General features: G+C 46.8%; 1 protein-coding gene across 42 annotated transcripts in view; it reads left to right on the plus strand.

Annotated features, from left to right (window-relative positions):
* The window catches only part of LOC127951882 (fibroin heavy chain), a 62,505-nt gene extending 54,176 nt beyond the window's left edge, over positions 1 to 8,329 (plus strand). For 41 of the 42 annotated variants that reach the window (XM_052549964.1, XM_052549965.1, XM_052549976.1 and 38 more), the window contains one exon: positions 7,467 to 8,329. In XM_052549964.1, the coding sequence (XP_052405924.1) occupies positions 7,467 to 8,314 (848 nt within the window). In that variant the 3' untranslated portion in view covers positions 8,315 to 8,329. Of the gene's footprint in view, positions 1 to 1,133; positions 2,345 to 7,466 lie in introns of those variants that run through there. The other variant, XM_052550013.1, reaches the window with a different exon arrangement.
* Positions 8,330 to 21,691: the final 13,362 nt, after the last annotated feature.

A 21,691-nucleotide genomic window follows, 5' to 3' on the forward strand; every position in this document is an offset into this window, starting at 1 on the left:
TCAGGGTGCAGGACAGGGAAGCGGAGCTGGTCAGGGTGCAGGACAGGGAAGCGGAGCTGGTCAGGGTGCCGGACAGGGAAGCGGGGCTGGTCAGGGCGCCGGACAGGGAAGCGGAGCTGGTCAGGGTGCAGGACAGGGAAGCGGAGCGGGTCAGGGCGCCGGACAGGGAAGCGGAGCTGGTCAGGGCGCCGGACAGGGAAGCGGAGCTGGTCAGGGCGCCGGACAGGGAAGCGGAGCTGGTCAGGGCGCCGGACAGGGCACCGGACAGGGAAGCGGAGCCGGCCAGGGAAGCGGAGCTGGTCAGGGAGCCGGACAGGGCCAGGGAAGCGGAGCTGGTCAGGGCGCCGGACAGGGTGCAGGTCAGGGAAGCGGAGCCGGCCAGGGAAGCGGAGCTGGTCAGGGAGCCGGACAGGGTCAGGGAAGCGGAGCTGGTCAGGGCGCCGGACAGGGCAGCGGCTATGGACAGGGCGCAGGTCAGGGCAGCGGCTATGGACAGGGAAGCGGACAGGGTCAGGGAAGCGGACAGGGTCAGGGAAGCGGAGCTGGTCAGGGAAGCGGAGCCGGGCAGGGAAGCGGAGCTGGTCAGGGAGCCGGACAGGGCCAGGGAAGCGGAGCTGGTCAGGGAGCCGGACAGGGAAGTGGCGCAGGACAGGGAAGCGGAGCCGGTCATGGTGCAGGACAGGGTCAAGGAAGTGGCGCAGGACAGGGAAGCGGAGCTGGTCAGGGAGCCGGACAGGGAAGCGGAGCTGGTCAGGGAAGCGGAGCCGGGCAGGGAAGCGGAGCCGGGCAGGGAGCCGGACAGGGCCAGGGAAGCGGAGCTGGTCAGGGAGCCGGACAGGGAAGTGGCGCAGGACAGGGAAGCGGAGCCGGTCATGGTGCAGGACAGGGTCAAGGAAGTGGCGCAGGACAGGGAAGCGGAGCTAGTCAGGGAGCCGGACAGGGAAGTGGCGCAGGACAGGGAAGCGGAGCCGGACAGGGAAGCGGAGCCGGTCAGGGCTCAGGACAGGGTCAGGGAAGCGGAGCCGGTCAGGGAAGCGGAGCTGGTCAGGGAGCCGGACAGGGCCAGGGAAGCGGAGCTGGTCAGGGAAGTGGCGCAGGACAGGGAAGCGGATCTGGTCAGGGAAGTGGCGCAGGACAGGGAAGCGGAGCCGGTCAGGGTGCAGGACAGGGTCAAGGAAGTGGCGCAGGACAGGGAAGCGGAGCCGGTCAGGGCTCAGGACAGGGTCAGGGAAGCGGAGCCGGTCAGGGAGCCGGACAGGGCCAGGGAAACGGAGCTGGTCAGGGAAGTGGCACAGGACAGGGAAGCGGAGCTGGTCAGGGAAGTGGCGTAGGACAGGGAAGCGGAGCTGGTCAGGGAAGTGGCGCAGGACAGGGAAGCGGAGCTGGTCAGGGAAGTGGCACAGGACAGGGAAGCGGAGCTGGTCAGGGAGCCGGACAGGGTCAGGGAAGCGGAGCTGGTCAGGGCGCCGGACAGGGCAGTGGCTATGGACAGGGAAGTGGAGCTGGACAGGGAAGCGGCTATGGACAGGGTGCTGGACAGGGCAGCGGCTATGGACAGGGAAGTGGAGCTGGACAGGGAAGCGGCTATGGACAGGGTGCTGGACAGGGAAGTGGAGCTGGACAGGGCAGCGGCTATGGACAGGGCAGCGGCTATGGACAGGGCAGCGGCTATGGACAGGGCAGCGGAGCTGGACAGGGAAGCGGCTATGGACAGGGCAGCGGAGCTGGACAGGGAAGCGGCTATGGACAGGGTGCTGGACAGGGAAGCGGCTATGGACAGGGTGCTGGACAGGGCAGCGGCTATGGACAGGGCAGCGGCTATGGACAGGGCAGCGGCTATGGACAGGGAAGTGGAGCTGGACAGGGAAGCGGCTATGGACAGGGAGCTGGACAGGGAAGTGGAGCTGGACAGGGAAGCGGAGCTGGACAGGGTGCTGGACAGGGCAGCGGCTATGGACAGGGCAGCGGCTATGGACAGGGAAGCGGAGCTGGTCAAGGAAGCGGCTATGGACAGGGTGCTGGACAGGGAAGCGGAGCTGGTCAAGGAAGCGGCTATGGACAGGGTGCTGGACAGGGAAGCGGAGCTGGTCAGGGCGCTGGACAGGGTCAGGGAAGCTGTGCAGGACAGGGAAGCGGTCAAGGGAATTGTCGGCGATGTGGCCAAGGTCAATGTTGAGGTCAGGGAGATGTTCCTGGGAATTTTGCATGATACTTTCTGGAGATCTTTTCTAGTGCTTTTATTCAAATGGCATGTTTTCCCTGTTTGCTCAGTTTAGAAAGATTTTCTGTCTCTACCACTACTACAACCTCCTAAAATAAAAAATAAATAATTGCTTGGTTTGAAGAGTTGGTGTTTGGTATCACTTGGCCGTTTTCTCACATAAATGCTCTCTGGCATCAGTGCTGTAAGTTCCTCTCCCTGAGTACTGGATAATAATTGCATGAGAAAATCATGATTTTTTTTTTTTTTTTTTTTTTGGTGTGTGTATTACATTTATTCTTGCCAAAGCTGAATAGTCTGCAGCCATTACTCCGGTCTAAAATCATTGTATTATGCTGATTTGATGCTCTAGACACATTTCATTATGGCTGAAAACAGTTTGTAGGGCGCAAGTGACACTTCCATAAGCTCTTGTGATTCTGCTGAGGCAATATGTTCAAGACAGCATGTTTCTAAAAGACGTTGATTCTTAAACCGTTGTACTAATAAACCTAGGAGTAGCATAACCTGTGTTACAGGTCAAAAGCTTATTGTGGATTTAGAATTGAAGTAAAGCTTGGTGTGTTTGTGAAAATAAACTAAGTAAAAGAGGCTAGATTTAAAATGTTTCATGGTAGGGTTGTTGCGACATACCGGTTTGGGAGACAAACATGATATTCAAAGTAATGATTATCGATATCGTGTTAATTTGGTGTGCGTGACGATATACCAGTATTCGCCACATGTAAATACTCCAGCACCACTACCTGGTTTAGCTCCCAGGTGGCAGTATTGTGCCTTAACACCTGTCATACAAGAAGATGATGCTGCCACTCTGAGGAGAGCTGTGTTCATCATAGTATATTGCCATTATTTTACTAGTCCTAGACTGAGAAATGTTATATTAACCTGTTAACAGCGGGTTTTCTCTGTTCATAGAGTACATCTAAATAAAAATGTATTTAATAAGTACCACATTTTCTTTACTCGTCTTGTTTTTGTATTTGCAATCAATATGGCACTTTATTTCTTTGCTCAAATCTATTAACCGTTACATGATTAAAACCGAGCAAACCCATTGCTACATTAATCTTGTAAAATGTTAAGTTGGTCGTAGTGCCACACACTTAATGCCTCATCTGCGGTCATTCTTCAATGAGGTTCATTAGTTGACATTAGTTAATTACATGTATAAATAAATAATAATGAACAATATTTCCACAGCATTGATTTATCTTGGTTCATGTTAATTTGAGCGTTTACTTATGCATTATTAAAATCTCAAGTTGTTTTTGTAAACGTTCATGTACTGTGAACTAACATGAACAATGAACCACCCTAGTTTTATTGACATTAACAAAGATTAACCAATTGTGTAATCAATGTATTGTTCACTGTTAATTCTTGTTAGTTAATGCATTAATGTAAATTCTATATTATCTATATTATCCATGTATTTTGTAATTTTGTTTACGTTTATATATTTTTCGGGGTGGATGTGCAAAATGTAATGACCCTTACGAAAAATAACCATGGTTTTATTATAGTAAAACTGTAGTAACCCATGGTTTTTTGGCGTGTTGACCACCATTTGTATAACCACAGATTTACTACAAATACCATGGTTAAACTATGGTTAATATAGCAAAACCGTGGTTATTTTGTGGTCACCATGGTTTAACTATAGTAACCATGGTTTTTTGGTTTTATTTGTAGTAAAACCATGGTTAATTTTCGTAGAGGGAAAAGAAATACATATTACATTCAAGTTAAATCGTTTTGATACGTATGTGTTCAAATGAATGTAATAACTTTTCTTGTACATCTTTTTTTATTATTTGGGGAAAATTACACCTACAAGGTCAGGGTCCAAGCCAAATTTCATCCATTTTCTTCAGGAGACTTGAGGACTACTGCACCAGTTTGGAGAACAATGTTAATAATAAAGCAAACAAGACTTGTAACTTTTACGAATATACAGTTGTTGATTACTGAATAAATGGTTTGCACACTCTTGTACATTACTGTTGTAAGTTTTGTTCTGGGTAATTTTCAAACACACCTACTGGTACCACAACATGATCGCTGTAGCACCTGACCACTGCATATTCATTTTGCAGTTGATAGTGTCGCCATAGAAATGCACCATCCTCTCGTAATTAGGCTAGCTTAATTTATGACATGGCTAGAACGCAGCATTCAGTTGGTCCAACCCCAATCAAACACACCTGAACTAGCTAATCAAGGCATTTCAGATCACTGGAAAGCTACAGGCAGGTGAGTTTGATTGGGGTTGGAATTGACCTGTTCTTGAATCTTTAAAATTCGATTTTACAGAGGTTGATATTGCAGCAACACGTATTTGTCTTAGTTTTGTGCGGTTTGCTCACAGGCAGAGATCACAGGCTGGGAGGATGACAGCTCGAGTGTATTTCTCGTTGATTGCGGTTTTTTCGTGTCTGTTCGGATACTTGAGCATAGCCCACGCTATTCAAAGACGAACCACAGGTGAAAAGATCTGTTGATTTCATTACACACCCTGAAGAAATGCGGAAATAAGTGACTCCCAGTCTTTGGAAGTAATTAACACGGTTTATGAATTATTAGGTTTTCAAACCCCTTTGATTTGAAGCAGACAACTATGTATAAAATTTGTATTTCGGTTTGAGACCCATTCCGAAACCCCAGATTTAAAATTGCTGAAACCGCACTCCCTGGCCTCTCCTAATGATCCACTTGAATTCTCTAGTGGATGGTTTCTGTCCGGCGAGGCTGACGGTCGTGCCGTTCCATCGAGGATGTTCCTCTGATGAAGACTGCCCTGGAGGGCACAAATGCTGTCAATTTGACTGTGGGCCTGTTTGCGTGCTGCCTGTTTTCAGTGAGTTTCAGTTAATAATGGATGCTAAGGCTGAAAACACACACAGTAGTAACCCAATGAATTCCATGTACGTTCTAAGAGACTTTGCCTTTTGTTGTTCTCCTCTAAAGTCGGTTTGAATTCATCCCTTAGGATGGTTTTAAGGACAGGATGGCTTTACAAAATAAAGCCGAATAATACTTTGAACGGTGGTCCTCAATTCCAGTACTGGAGACCCCCTGCTTTGCACACTTTGTATGTCCCCCTTATTTAACACTCCTGAACATCAGCTTGTCAGGAGAGAGAGCCATGAACTGGACCAACAAGTTGATCTCAATCAGGTGTGTTAAATAAAGGAGACCTGCAAAATGTGCAAAGCGAGGGGGCCCCAAGGACTATAAAATTGAGAACCACTGACTTGGAATAGAATTCTTTCTTTAGCTAAAACTTGTTATTCACGCTTTGAATGTTTTGTTGTATAACGAAGTGGCATACTGTCTCTATCAGGGTTCCTCAAATCTTGCCCTGGAGGTCCAATGCACTGCAGAAGTTCGCTCCAAACCTTATCAAAGTCGCCTGCCTGTGATTTTTCTAATGATCCCAAAGACATTGATTGGCACCGGTTAGCATGCCCAAGTGTGTTTGATTAGGGTTGGACCTTAACTCTGCAGTAATGTGGATCTCGAGGTCCAGATTTGAGGATTCCTGGTCTATATGCACAAACTAAAGCTGAATATCTGTGTTCACGCAGTGAAGCCGGGTCAGTGTCCCGTACCGGAGATGATTCCACTGTGTGCTAAAAGCTGTTTCCGTGATGGCCAGTGTCCTGCCACGCAGAAATGTTGCCCAACCACCGGTGGCTTTGCATGCAGTGAACCACGTGGTCAGGGAAGAGGTCAAGCAAGTTGCCAGGGAAGCGGAGCTGGTCAGGGTGCAGGACAGGGAAGCGGAGCTGGTCAGGGTGCAGGACAGGGAAGCGGAGCTGGTCAGGGTGCAGGACAGGGAAGCGGGGCTGGTCAGGGCGCCGGACAGGGAAGCGGGGCTGGTCAGGGAGCCGGTCAGGGAAGCGGAGCAGGTCAGGGTCAGGGAAGCGGAGCAGGTCAGGGAAGTGGAGCAGGTCAGGGTCAGGGAAGCGGAGCGGGTCAGGGCGCCGGACAGGGAAGCGGAGCTGGTCAGGGCGCCGGACAGGGCACCGGACAGGGAAGCGGAGCCGGCCAGGGAAGCGGAGCTGGTCAGGGAGCCGGACAGGGCCAGGGAAGCGGAGCTGGTCAGGGCGCCGGACAGGGTGCAGGTCAGGGAAGCGGAGCCGGCCAGGGAAGCGGAGCTGGTCAGGGAGCTGGACAGGGTCAGGGAAGCGGAGCTGGTCAGGGAGCCGGACAGGGAAGTGGCGCTGGACAGGGAAGCGGAGCTGGTCAGTGAGCCGGACAGGGTCAGGGAAGCGGAGCTGGTCAGGGCGCCGGACAGGGCAGCGGCTATGGACAGGGCGCAGGTCAGGGCAGCGGCTATAGACAGGGTAGTGGAGCTGGACAGGGAAGCGGACAGGGCCAGGGAAGCGGAGCTGGTCAGGGCGCCGGACAGGGTGCCGGGCAGGGAAGCGGAGCCGGGCAGGGAAGCGGAGCTGGTCAGGGAGCCGGACAGGGCCAGGGAAGCGGAGCTGGTCAGGGAGCCGGACAGGGAAGTGGCGCAGGACAGGGAAGCGGAGCCGGTCAGGGTGCAGGACAGGGTCAAGGAAGTGGCGCAGGACAGGGAAGCGGAGCTGGTCAGGGAGCCGGACAGGGAAGTGGCGCAGGACAGGGAAGCGGAGCCGGTCAGGGCGCAGGACAGGGTCAGGGAAGTGGCGCAGGACAGGGAAGCGGAGCCGGTCAGGGCTCAGGACAGGGTCAGGGAAGCGGAGCCGGTCAGGGAAGCGGAGCTGGTCAGGGAGCCGGACAGGGCCAGGGAAGCGGAGCTGGTCAGGGAAGTGGCGCAGGACAGGGAAGCGGATCTGGTCAGGGAAGTGGCGCAGGACAGGGAAGCGGAGCCGGTCAGGTTTAGGACAGGGTCAGGGAAGCGGAGCCGGTCAGGGAAGCGGAGCCGGTCAGGGAGCCGGACAGGGCCAGGGAAACGGAGCTGGTCAGTGAAGTGGCACAGGACAGGGAAGCGGAGCTGGTCAGGGAAGTGGCGTAGGACAGGGAAGCGGAGCTGGTCAGGGAAGTGGCGCAGGACAGGGAAGCGGAGCTGGTCAGGAAAGTGGCACAGGACAGGGAAGCGGAGCTGGTCAGGGAGCCGGACAGGGTCAGGGAAGCGGAGCTGGTCAGGGCGCCGGACAGGGCAGTGGCTATGGACAGGGAAGTGGAGCTGGACAGGGAAGCGGCTATGGACAGGGTGCTGGACAGGGCAGCGGCTATGGACAGGGAAGTGGAGCAGGACAGGGAAGCGGCTATGGACAGGGTGCTGGACAGGGAAGTGGAGCTGAACAGGGAAGCGGAGCTGGACAGGGTGCTGGACAGGGCAGCGGCTATGGACAGGGCAGCGGAGCTGGACAGGGCAGCGGCTATGGACAGGGCAGTGGAGCTGGACAGGGAAGCGGCTATGGACAGGGCAGCGGAGCTGGACAGGGAAGCGGCTATGGACAGGGCAGCGGAGCTGGACAGGGAAGCGGCTATGGACAGGGCAGCGGAGCTGGACAGGGAAGCGGCTATGGACAGGGCAGCGGAGCTGGACAGGGAAGCGGCTATGGACAGGGTGCTGGACAGGGAAGCGGCTATGGACAGGGCAGCGGCTATGGACAGGGCAGCGGCTATGGACAGGGCAGCGGCTATGGACAGGGAAGCGGAGCTGGACAGGGAAGCGGCTATGGACAGGGCAGCGGCTATGGACAGGGAAGCGGAGCTGGTCAAGGAAGCGGCTATGGACAGGGTGCTGGACAGGGAAGCGGAGCTGGTCAAGGAAGCGGCTATGGACAGGGTGCTGGACAGGGCAGCGGCTATGGACAGGGAAGTGGAGCTGGACAGGGAAGCGGCTATGGACAGGGCAGCGGAGCTGGACAGGGAAGCGGCTATGGACAGGGTGCTGGACAGGGAAGCGGCTATGGACAGGGCAGCGGCTATGGACAGGGCAGCGGCTATGGACAGGGCAGCGGAGCTGGACAGGGCAGCGGCTATGGACAGGGCAGCGGCTATGGACAGGGTGCTGGACAGGGAAGCGGCTATGGACAGGGTGCTGGACAAGGCAGCGGCTATGGACAGGGAGTAATTGGCGAGGAGACAGTATAAAACGCCAGGAGAAATGGAAGCAAGCGAAAGAGAGACGGACTGTTGACCCGAACCGGAAACGGAAACCGGAAGGAGTAAACCGAAAGTGTTGTGCAACTGTGTCAGAATAAAAGTCACCATTTGGTGTTTGTAAACTTTCTGTTAGTTTTTGTTAAATAAATCCGTCAGCAGTCCAGCCGACCCCTTTGTCCTCTTCTTTTCCTCCAACGAACATACTACACTGGTGCCGAAACCCGGGAAGGAAGAGGGGCCGCCACCGCCATGCAAAGCCCGTCCTCCACACCGCTTGCGGACATCATCGCCTCCCTCGCGGACAACATCGCCTCCCTCGCGGTCCTGCACCGCGAACAACACCAGGCCCTGCTGGACTTGAGGACCAACCAGGAGAGGCGCTTCCAAGCCATCGTCTAGGCCCAGCAGGAGAACCGCGAGAGGTTCCGGAGCTGGATTGATCGGGAGGTTCGCGCTGAGGCCGCCCACCGCACCCATGCACCTGCCGTTACACAAGATGGGGCCCCAAGACGATCCGGAGGCCTTCCTGGAGCTTTTCCAGAAGTCGGCAGAGGCATGCGGCTGGCCCCACGAGCAGTGGCCGGTGCGCTTCATTCCCCTGCTCTCCGGCAAAGCCCAGGTGCGACAACTTCTGGTGGCGAACCTCCTGGTCTTCGACGACCTGAGGAGGGCCATCATCCAGCGGGTCGGCCGGTCGAGCAACATCGTCAGCGCTTTCGGTCCCTGGACTTGGTAGAAGCTGGTCGGCCCTTCGCGATGGCCCAACAGCTCCAAGACTCCTGCCGCAAGTGGCTACTGTCCGAGGGAAGTGACGTGGAGCATGTCATTGACCTGGTGGTGCTGGAGCAGTTCGTCGCTCAGCTACCCAAGAAGATGGCCGAGTGGGTCCAGTGCCACCGCCCCACGTCACTGGACTCTGCCATCCAGTGGGTAGGTCTGGGTGTTGGTGTTGCGGGGACCCAGAGCATTTCGTGGACAGGTGTCCAGTGATGGAGGTGGGGACGATGATCCGGGTCCCGGACGTCTGACAGGTCACCCCCAGTCAGGCTGGTGAGTACCAAATACCTGTGAGTATCAAGAGGGGTACATATTTGGCCTTGGTGAACATCGCCTCCCTCGCGGTCCTGCACCGCGAACAACACCAGGCCCTGCTGGACTTGAGGACCAACCAGGAGAGGCGCTTCCAAGCCATCGTCTAGGCCCAGCAGGAGAACCGCGAGAGGTTCCGGAGCTGGATTGATCGGGAGGTTCGCGCTGAGGCCGCCCACCGCACCCATGCACCTGCCGTTACACAAGATGGGGCCCCAAGACGATCCGGAGGCCTTCCTGGAGCTTTTCCAGAAGTCGGCAGAGGCATGCGGCTGGCCCCACGAGCAGTGGCCGGTGCGCTTCATTCCCCTGCTCTCCGGCAAAGCCCAGGTGCGACAACTTCTGGTGGCGAACCTCCTGGTCTTCGACGACCTGAGGAGGGCCATCATCCAGCGGGTCGGCCGGTCGAGCAACATCGTCAGCGCTTTCGGTCCCTGGACTTGGTAGAAGCTGGTCGGCCCTTCGCGATGGCCCAACAGCTCCAAGACTCCTGCCGCAAGTGGCTACTGTCCGAGGGAAGTGACGTGGAGCATGTCATTGACCTGGTGGTGCTGGAGCAGTTCGTCGCTCAGCTACCCAAGAAGATGGCCGAGTGGGTCCAGTGCCACCGCCCCACGTCACTGGACTCTGCCATCCAGTGGGTAGGTCTGGGTGTTGGTGTTGCGGGGACCCAGAGCATTTCGTGGACAGGTGTCCAGTGATGGAGGTGGGGACGATGATCCGGGTCCCGGACGTCTGACAGGTCACCCCCAGTCAGGCTGGTGAGTACCAAATACCTGTGAGTATCAAGAGGGGTACATATTTGGCCTTTTCAAGGAATTCAGGATGTAACCAAACCTCAATCCATCAAAGCCTGATTCAGCCTGGGGCATTGGATACAAGCCGTGTGGTTAAGGTGCGGTGCATACACGGGGTTGTGGTGGAGTATCCGGTTGTCCCAATTATTATTCAATTCCGGGGATAAAAGCATAGTGTAGAGGTGGCGGTTAGTCCCCACCTCCGGCATCAGATAATTTTGGGAATGAATTGGCCAGCGTTTACGGTTTTATTGGGGTCGTTATGTGCGGATGCCTCTTGGGGAAATAAGGCATGGAAGGAGACCGTGCGGGTACAGGTGGGAGAAACTGAGCCAGGACCGCTGGGGTCTGCTTCGGGGAACCGAACGAAATCGGGAGACTGATTCTCTCGGAGTGTGATGACTTTCCTCTGGAGCAGTCTCAGGATGAGACATTAAAGCATGCATTTCAACAGGTCCGCTCCATTGATGGCCAGCCTCTCCAACCTGCCCTCCCGCTCACCTATACGTATTTTACCATTTTAAAAGAACGTTGTATCGAGTGACCCAAGACGCTCGGACAAAAGTGAATACAACCCAATTGTTAATTCCGAAGAGCCACAGGAAAATGATTTTCCATGCGGCTCATTCTAACCCTATGGTGGGCCATTTGGGACAGGCAACAACACTAAATCGCCTCATGACCCGTTTCTTCTGGCCGGGCATTCATGACGGAATATCAGTTGGTGAGTCCACCGGCCGCCCCAAAAGCGCCTTTTTGCCCTCTTCCCTTAATGCAGGTTCCCTTCGAGAGAATTGGTATGGACATCATCGGGCCATTAAAGCGATCGGCTTGAGGACATCGTTTTGCATTAGTCATAGTTGATTATGCAAGACGATATCCTGAAGCGGTGGCCCTCCGCAACATTTCCGTTAAAAGTGTTGCGGATGCCCTGTTTCGTCTTATCTCCCGGGTGGGGGTTCCAAAAGAAATCCTCACCGATCAGGGCACGGCGTTTATGTCACGGACGCTACGCGAACTGTACAGATTGTTGGGCATTAAATCGATTCTAACTAGCGTCTATCACCCACAAACCAACGGCCTGGTCGAACTATTTAATCGCACACTTAAATCCATGATCCGTAAGTTCGTTCAGGAAGACGTCAAAAATTGGGATAGGTGGCTAGAGCCCTTGTTATTCGCTGTGCGAGAGGTCCCACAAGCCTCCACGGGGTTTCCCCCCTTTGAGCTTCTCTATGGACGCCAGCCCCAAGGGGTGCTCGACATACTGAGAGAAACTTGGGAGGAGGGACCATCTCAGGGCAAAAACGAAATTCAGTATGTGCTGGACTTGAGAACAAAACTCCACACATTGGGGCGACTATCAATGGAGAATTTGTTACAAGCCAAGGACCACCAGAGCCAGCTGTATAATAGGGGAGCTAGGTTACGCAAATTTGCATCAGGAGAGAAAGTACTTGTATTACTCCCAACATCGAGCCCTAAGTTAATGGCTAAGTGGCAGGGACCGTTTGAGGTCGCACGACAGGTCGGAGATCTCGATTATGAGGTAATACGGTCCGATAGGAACGGATCCCGTCAGATCTATCACCTCAACCTCCTATAAAAATGGAATGAGGCGGAATCAGTGATGTTGGCAACGGTGATTGGGGGGGGGGGGGGATGATCTCGGGCCAGAGGCGAACATCAAACCACAATCCCTCGCTCCCTGGCTCCGGGTGGAGATCACCTCTCGCCGTCCTAACTCACTGATTTAACGAAATTGCAGGCAGAGTTTGCCGACGTCTTCTTGCCCCTACCAGGCCCTACTAACCTGATTCAGCACCATATCAAGACCGAGCTGGGCGTGGTAGTTCGCAGCCGGCTATATCGCTTACCTGAGCACAAGAAAAAAGTAGTTCAGGACGAATTAGACTCTATGCTTGACATGGGGGTAATAGAAGAATCCAATAGTAACTGGGCGAGCCTGATAGTTTTAGTTCCGAAAACGGACGGCTCAGTCTGGTTCTGTGTGGATTACCGCAAGGTGAATGCTGTGTCGAAATTCGCTGCGTATCCAATGCCGCGGGTTGACGAGTTGCTTGATCGGCTAGGCACGGCTCGTTTTTATTCAACATTGGACTTAACAAAGGCCTCTTGGCAGATCCCCTTGTCTCCATTATCCAGAGAAAAGACAGTTTTCACAACGCCGTTTGGATTACACCAGTTTGTTACCCTTCCATTTGGCTTGTTCGGGGCACCTGCTACCTTTCAGCGCCTCATGGATAAGATTCTCAGTAATTGGCTGGAACAAGAAGAGACGGAAGCAAGCGAGAGAGAGACGGACTGCTGACCCGAACCAGAAACGGAAACCGGAAGGAGTAAATCGAAAGTGTTGTGCAACCGTGTCAGAATAAAAGTCACCATTTGGTGTTTGTAAACTTTCAGTTAGTTGTCTAGCTGACCCCTTTGTCCTCTTCCTTTCCTCCAACGAACATACTACAACAGGCCTTATTTCAATATTTTAGATTTGCCAGATACCATCATCTGCAAGCATTTTGGAGAATGATTGAACCTGCAACTAGGAGAATTGTGCATGTTGGTACACGGACATCCAATTCCAGCACAGCTGGAGCACCTGACAAGGCACTTCATAAACCAGTACGCATGGCTTGTTCTAAATCATTTGGTTGAGGTTGTCCATGTTACAGTGTAATTTATACTGGGAGTAATATTATCAATTACACATGAATGGGCAACTTTAGTCCTGAAATTGCCACTGTTGGAATATGGATGTCTCCTGAGGACATCAGAGCCACAATGCTGAATGTGTTTGTTAAATACTCTGACACCCATGTTATCCTTTGATTGTACGGAGCTGAAATGTCAGACACCTTCATCTTTACTCTTACAGAGTGAGATGTTTTCTCAGTACAAATACCACACTACCCTGAAAGGAATGATTTGTGTGTCATCCCATGGTGCTGGTACTTTGGTTTCCTTACTGTATTCTGGTGCTGTCAATGACAAAGAATTGTTCAGACAATCTGACATTATACCTCTTCTGGATAAAGACATGGCTGTATTGTCCTGAAGGCTTTGTGTACAAAACAGCGCCGTTTCACGGAACATAGACCATACAAACCTGGAAGAGAAACAAAATCTGCTTAAAGAACAAAAGATACAGTTGTCAAAATACTTGTTTCAGATTGTGTGTATTGTTTCATGTAAGCGTCCACTGAAGAGGTGTCAAAAGATTTACAGTTTAAGAAATGAGGTTATGACTTTGTCAGAACTGAATTTGTCAAAAAAAAAAGTTAGCCAATGAACCAGTACATGCCGGTTAGTATAATATGTCAAATATTTAAATGTCTTTTTGCAAAAAAAAAGAAAATACTGAAAAAGTTTTAGTCCGGAAAATACTATTTGTTCATATTAGATGTTGCAAACCAGGTCCCTATAGTGGCATGCATCAAGATTGTGGGGTTGTGGCTCACCTCCTGAACATCTACTTGAACATCTTGGTTACAGGGTTCTAAACAAACATTATGCAGAATGCAGCATGCTGAGAGTGCAGAACTGATATTTGAAATGCTTTGCATTTGCAGGAATTGAAGCCTCCTGAACTTGGACTTCAGAATGCAAAATACATGTTCAATGACTAGATGGGCAGCATTTAGCTTTCTATTAAAGCTTCTTTGTCTAGCAGTCAAGTGTCCATTGTCTCTGTAAGGCTTTATAAGTTGAGGCAACAGAGGATAGGCAGAATCTCCAATTATATGCATTCCCTGTGGAACAAGGGAATGAGGATCTTCTTCAAGAACTCGTCCAACCTCCATTAGATGAAATGCGTGACCCACACTGATGTGACAGAAACACAGCTGACTGTCACAAAACCCAGTTAAAATGACTGAATAAAACTGTTTCCTATTAAGGTATTATCACAGTGGGGTCTCCTTGCCTCAAAATTCAACTTTGTCATCTGCAGCATTTGGCCTGTGGGCCAGGAGATGTGGTGATGCATGCATGTATTCTTCCTTTCTTTTCTTTTAAACGCCATACCAGCTTCTAAGGCTATATTCATGGCAAGAATAAAGTACAATCAATCAAAGGAAGGCTAGAAAAGATGTTTAAAATTTATTTCCTCTAGAAATCTTAGGACCATGTTTGAATTCACTTGATTAATTTTTTTTTCAAAAGTATCAATGGAATAAAAAAGGTTTTTCAGGGCTGCCAACTTTTGAGTTCATCTTAGAGTGAGATTTTGGCGGCGGGGCTTTGTCATGGGGGAGGGGCTTATGGAGGGGAAAAAATACAAACACCAAATCCTTGCATTAGCAGAAGTGTATTAAGTATATATTGATTGTCAAAGTATTTGGTATATGTACAGAATTTCTTGGGAGATTTACATTTAATTTTCACAAACATTTTACAGAAATAGGATTAACATCCATTCTGACACCACCACCAGTCAAATATCTGGACATGATTGATGAGTTATGATTGATATAAACAAAATCTTTTTAGTATGGGATGTTGTTGACTTGAAATTATGTTTTTAGAAAACAATAATTAACATTAACTACTAGGCATGTCCAGATATTTGTCATCTGGACATGCTTTTGTACTGTTTTGTTATGATAAAGTTATGTAAAATAACTGCTCAGTGCTGCAAAACAAACAACTCTGCTAATGCTTATTTAATCATATATACACTATATAACAGCATATGCCTATTAGTTACTAGCCTAAACTGGACGGAGACACGGAGCACCCTGTAACTCACTGACCTGCCTGCGTTTAGAGCCCTGTGCGGGACTGTTTTCTTAAACCCGCACCCGCACGCTCCCGCTGAATGTATGACCAGGCCCGCCTGCTCCCGCAATGTTTGGGTCCACTCCCGCCTGCTCCCGCGGACTATAAATGTACACAAATAGGTAGGCTACTCAGACTAAATATTCGTTCAAGTTAACATCCAGAATAACCGATTTCAAACATGAAAGTAACCGATGCTAAACCAAAGCACCACACAAGGCAAAAACATTGGGTATTTTTCATTAGCGTTATAAAAAAAAATAAAACCATTAGAAATCATTAAAACAAAACCAAAAGCGGCACCTCATTTTTTAAACACAGGCTAGGCCTACTGCATACATGCACCAAACATAAATAACTTTAAAAATTAAATAAACACTTTGTTTACTTTTAAAGAACTTTGAAAATGAGCTAGATATAATTTTAACAAAATAAATACAAAATAAAAAACATAATACTAATATATATATATATACATATATACATATATATATATATATATATATATATATATATATATATAAACAATTAGGTCTGCTAGATAAAATGTATGTAGAAATTCTTGGTTAATTGTCTAAAATAATGCATGCTGATAAATAGCAATTTTTCAAAACGAAATTCTTACATTCTTCCTAATTTTAGTAATTGTATTAGGCTAATTAAAATGTATTTAATAGGATAATCAAACAAACCGCCTACCTGAAATGCAAACACTGAAGAAGTGTATTTGATTTTCGTTCACTTTAAGTTTATTTCAGTGAAAATAGCAGCTGTTGTTGTGCAATAGAACATTCAAAACAGGCTCATTAAAACACAAACACACACATGAGATTAAATGTGTGTAGATCTTTACAAAATACACCTAGATTATAAAGCCTGTGAAAAGCACACACAAGATAAAATGCACTTAGAAAACGCATAGATTAATGAATGGGTTGAGCGAGCAGAGGGGAATCTCCAGAAAGCGCTCAGAGCTCTTCAGGAAATTTTAGCACTCCGATCCTCTCACATGCTCTGGCAATGCTCAAAATAAAACACATTTTGTTTGTTTCCAGATGTTTGACTTGCCTTACTTTGATTTTGTCAAGTAAACAGCAGCTTTAATTTTCTTCTCAACTTCTTGTGTTGACTCCATTTCTACTACACACCACCGTTCCCCGCCGGTCTCCCACGAAATTTTCTGACCGCCCACTCCCGCCCGCAGCAAAGGTAAAACTGCCCACTCCCGCGAGATTTGCGTTGGGTCCCGGGGGTCCAAAAACCCAATGCAGTCCTCTACCTGTGTTCACAATTCACAAAGTGCAGATGGGAGGGAGAACGGCTTACTACACAGTTTATGGGTTTAAAGTATTTCCATCACAATTGTCAAAAAAATCACTATACTGTCAGTCTTGTCTCTCTGTGCGTTGCTTTGTGAAATCATGCGGCGTAATTTTTTTTCCTCACTGCTGCACGAGTCTGCGTGAGTATATGGGGGTGTAGCGTGAGAGCGTGTGAATTGGGTCGATTGCGTGAGTCTCACGCTGAATGCTTGAGAGTTGACAGCTATGGGTTTTGATTTATTATTCAGGATTTATTTCATGTAACTTATTATTTAGACATTGATCCCATTCTGATCCCATTCTTTTGCTGCACTGTCCGCTTTCTCGTGTCCAGGTACCCGGCAAAAGTAGATGCTAAAAGCCTTGGATTTGAGCATAGTTAATTTAATGAAGATCTTGACTACTGTTGGATGATCAGTTTTCATACTTTCCAGTGAATCCAGGCATGATTTTGAGTCAGTCATTATTAAGAATTTCTTCTGTGAGGACGTTTCAATACATTTTAATGCCAGCAATAAAGCATTTGCTTCTGCTGTGAAGATTGAGCTTTGATCTGGAATACGTATACCTTGATGTACTTCATTCGTTGCAAAAGCTGCTGCTACCTTCCAGACCGTTACCGTTACCGTTTCCAGATTTGGATTCATCTGTATATTTTAAGAGTACGCTGAGGATAAGTAGCTCTTATTTCTAAAAATTGTATTTGATAATCATTTGGATGGGTTTCAGATTTTTGATTCTTTGATAAATCCAACAAAATCAAGGGTTTTTTGATACCCCAAGGAGGAATTTTGCAAAAGTGAGTTTGTTCCAAGATGTTTAAATCTACTTTGAGATTTTCCAGATGAGGTTTTATATGTAGACCAAATGGACAAATATGAGTAGGTTTTCTTTCATACATTATTGAACACTGGACTGAAAAAACAGCTGGATATGCTGGATTTCCTTTATTTGTTTTTAATCTGATTGCATATTGTAAGGCCAACTTCAATCATCTGTTTTCCAAGGAAGGTTCATTGGCTTCTACATATAAACTTTGAATTGGTGATGTTCTATAAGCTCCCAAAGCTAGTCGTATGCCTTGATGATGTATAGTATCCAATGATTGTATATATTGTATATAAGTTCACAAGTGATGTCATATCTGCTCTCCATTTAGTTTTGGACAAAACCTTTAAGATGTTCAGGTCTTTAGAACATTTATTTTTTTAATATGTGAAATAAATGACAGCTTATTGTCGAAGATTATGCCAAGGAATTTAGACTCCTTTGCGACTTAGGGGGAGTTCCATCCAAAAATAATTCTGTTTCACTGTGCAATGAAAGAAGTTGACAAAAATGTATACAGAGAGTTTTTGTTTGTGAAAATTTAAAGCCATTCCGTATTGACCATGAGAGCATTTTATTTATTTTTTGTCAGATTTTTCGTTCAATAGTGTTTATATTTTTGCTTCTATAACAAATGCAGATGTCATCTACATATAAATTACAAAGAACATCAGAACCAATAACCTGAGCAATACTGTCCATTTTTATACTAAAAAGAGTATAACTGATAAAATACTTCCTCGAGGTACTCCCAAGTTCTTTTTTAAGCGGGTTGGACACAGTATTGTCTACCTTGACTCTAAAAATTCCATTGAAAGAAATCTTTCAATAAAAATTTGAGAAAATTTCAAAGTCGAAAAAAAAAGAAAAACAGCTGACAAGGTGATCTGTTGTACTTCGACCTTTCCTAAAACCACACTGAGCCTTACTTATAAGATGTTTGGATTCCAGGCACCAGACTAGACGATCATTTACCATCCTCTCCATAGTTTTTCATAAACCACTGTTTAAAGCTATAGGTCATTAATTTATAGGATCACTATGGTCTTTTCCTGGTTTTGGGATAGGAATCATTTCAGCTTCAAGCCAAGAAGATGGAATATTTCCTGATATCCAAATAGAGTTAAAAGTTCCCAGAAGCTTCTTCAGAAAGCATTGAGATAAGTTCTTTATAAATTGATTATGAACTTTATCTGGTCCAACCGCTGTATCATGGGATTTCCTTATGGCTCGTTGTAGTTCTTTCATGGACAAATTCTGATTGTATGGCTCTAACTTATTTGAATTAAAATGTATTTTCTCTTTCTCTTGTTGAATTTGGAATGTTCTAAAAGCAGGAGAACAGTTCTCAAAAGTTTAATTCTTTTCAAAAAAAAAAAAAATTTTGTTTTGAAGTCAAGAGTAAATCATGTTGCTTGATGTGTTGTATTTGCGAACCAATGGTATCACCCTTCATTTACTGTATCAAGTTCCAGATTTTGGTTAAAGGAGTACTAGGTGATATACTGGCAACAAAATTTCTCCAGCTTTCCTTCTTAACTTCACTGATAGTTCTTCTTGCTTTTGCTCTAGCAATTTTGAGTTTAATAAGATTTTCAGTTGATGGATGTTTGCAGAAATAGCTTTTTTCTTTTCTTTAATAATTTCTTTACATTTATCATCAAACCATGGGAGTTTTTTAGATTTTTTTGTTTAATGATGTTTTTGGGACTGTATCATTTGCAATAGACATTAGTGTATCTGTTACATTTTCCAAGGCGTCTGGGCTGTCCTCCACAAAATGTGTAAATCTTTCATAACATAGAGCTTGAAATTGATACAAGTTAGCTTTTTTGATTTTCCATCTTTGTGTTTTTGCTTCCTCTTCTTTTCCTTTAAAAGTGTAACGTTTGATCAGGCTCCAGTCCACTAGAGGGAGCCTTCACCTGAATATTGAACTCTGCCACTTCCTGTTCCTGCCACATCATTTCGTGTCTTGTCATTTCCTGTCACCCTGTATATAAATCATTTGTTTGTACTGCCACTTTGCGAAGTATTGCCAGTTCACTGCCTTACTAAGCGTTCTTTCATTGTTCCATTGTTCCATTGTTCCATTGTTCCATTGTTGATACTTGTTATGACCTTTGCTTTTGCTCACGTTTTTGGATTACTGTTTTGGATTTGTCTGCCAGTGGATGGTTTTGCCTGTGTTTTGACCCAAGCCTGGGACCTGACCACGAGTTGCAACTATTGTTTGGATTTTATGCTCAGATCCTATAATAAAGGCCCGCTTATGGAATTCATTCAGTCTAAATCCTCCTTACAAAAAGTAACGATTATTGGAAAATGGTTACTTCCACAAAGGCCATCCAATACTTTCCATGATAAATCTAAAAGAACTTCATCAATTGCAGAATAAGTTCCATGCCCTGGATGTAAATAGGTAACTGAGAAATATATATGGAGCATATAGTAATGGTTTTCTGCAAAGTTAATCATACTGCTGTCACTTGTAGTCTGCTATTAATACTGATAGGACTATGAATAACATTGTTTCTAACTAGTATTGCTGTACCACCAGAAGCTGGTTTGTCATTGGGTCCAAAGGTGGCAAATACTGTAAAATTTGAAATTGGGTTGGATTTTCATTTTTTGTAATTTGAAGGGATTTTATTTTGTTTTTCTGGAAATTTTGCCCTTGAGGGAGTATTACTTGGGTTAACTGTTTGAGTTTTATTTTTGTACATCACAGCGCACTCCCTCAACTGAATACTAATCACTCCCACATGCTCCTCATCCACCTTCAATCAACCCACTCCCATAAAAGCCACACACGCAGCCGTCCGGTCTTGTTTGCAACAAGGTCTATACCTGCCTGCCTACTCAAAGGACTAACCCATTACTTTGCTTACCTGTCTCCTAGTCTCCATTGTGTGTGTGCGCGCCATCTACCTCCAGTGTCTTGTGTTCATCTCCTACACACCCATTCATCTCCGCTACCTCAATCACCATATCCTCACTGTGCACTACCTGTTCCTCTGCTTGTTCTATAATAAACCGTGTTCTCCTGTTAATCCAGTCTCCTGTCCCTGAATACCGTAACAAATCTACTGATCTCACAGATTTCCTTACAGCAGAAGCAAATGTTTTATTTAGAGTAAAAATAGGTGTTATAGGCACTTGTTTCTTTGCTTCAATGTAACTGATCCTTTTTGTACATTAGATTTTTTTTGTATTTTCTTTGATCCACATGGGACACTGTTTTGATGCAGCCGAATGATCACCTGTGCAGTTACAACATTTAGTTGGTTTCTTACAACTACCCTTGTCATGGCCTTCTTCTCCACAGTTACAACAGATGTGTCTGTTTTTGCAACTATTAAATCCATGACCATACTTTCGACAATTGAAACACCTCAGAGGATTGGGTAGATATAGGTCTACTGGAACACTTAGATACCCAATCTGAATTCTTTCAAGTAGGAGTGGTTTATTAAAAGTGATGTATGTATTCCCCTACGAAAGGAAAATATATTTACCAATATATTTCTTAAAATATATTGTGATATATTGTAATATATTCTTTTCCCTTTTTATTTTCTAATATTTTATATATTTGAATACATTTTATAATATATTGATGATACATATAATATATATATATATATATGAATATATGCCTAATATATTACATGATATTTTCCAATATACTGCAATAAATTTTTGTTTCATAAGGGTTGGTTTTAATAATTCTTTCTTCTCTTTTGGTTATAATTTGTTTCACATTTGTTACTCCTTGAGTTTTAAGCTCATTTGTTATTTCTTCTGCATCTACATCATCAAGTTCTCTAGTACGAATTATTCCTTTACTATAGTTCAAAGTTGGGTGAGGGGATGTCTTTATCTGAACTCCTGCCAACATATTAGCATGTAACAGGTTTTCAGCATTTGCCTTTTTACAGCATTCAACAAGAATTTGCCCCGAATGTAATTTTTTCACTTCTTTAACAGTTCCTGCTATTCCTGCAATACCCTTTTGTATGGCTTGGTGATTGGGAGATCTGAAGAGATAGATTCACTGGTGATAAACTTTGGCCATTCATCATTACTCGACAAAGAAAAGACTCTGTTTGCTGCATTGTTATCCGTATCTGGTTCCAAAAAACGTTTTTTTGAGTTGTGTTTTGTAGCCAAATTTAAATGTTTAAATTTCATCATCTTTAACTCCCCACCCACCTCGGAGCCCCCCAAAAAAGGGATGCACAGCTCCACGGATCTCCAGCAGATTATGCATTAGGGATATAAAAATGGTATACTCAAGCAAAGTAAGCTATCATTTGCTCAAATCACTCGATTGACCCTAAGCCAATGCCTTCTGGTGATATATATAACGAAAGGTTTTTCCCAGGGCATGCCTTGACCAGCTGATGAATTTGATCGAGCCATTCTAACCTCCCATCTAGGAGAAGCCAAAGTACCATGTTAAAATAACGGAAACCTCAGTAAACCACATTTTTCAGGGACCAGGATCTCTTTCTCCACCGACATGTGTCGCA

The sequence above is a fragment of the Carassius gibelio genome, chromosome B3 (genome assembly GCF_023724105.1).
Source record: "Carassius gibelio isolate Cgi1373 ecotype wild population from Czech Republic chromosome B3, carGib1.2-hapl.c, whole genome shotgun sequence".
Lineage (NCBI taxonomy): Eukaryota > Metazoa > Chordata > Actinopteri > Cypriniformes > Cyprinidae > Carassius > Carassius gibelio.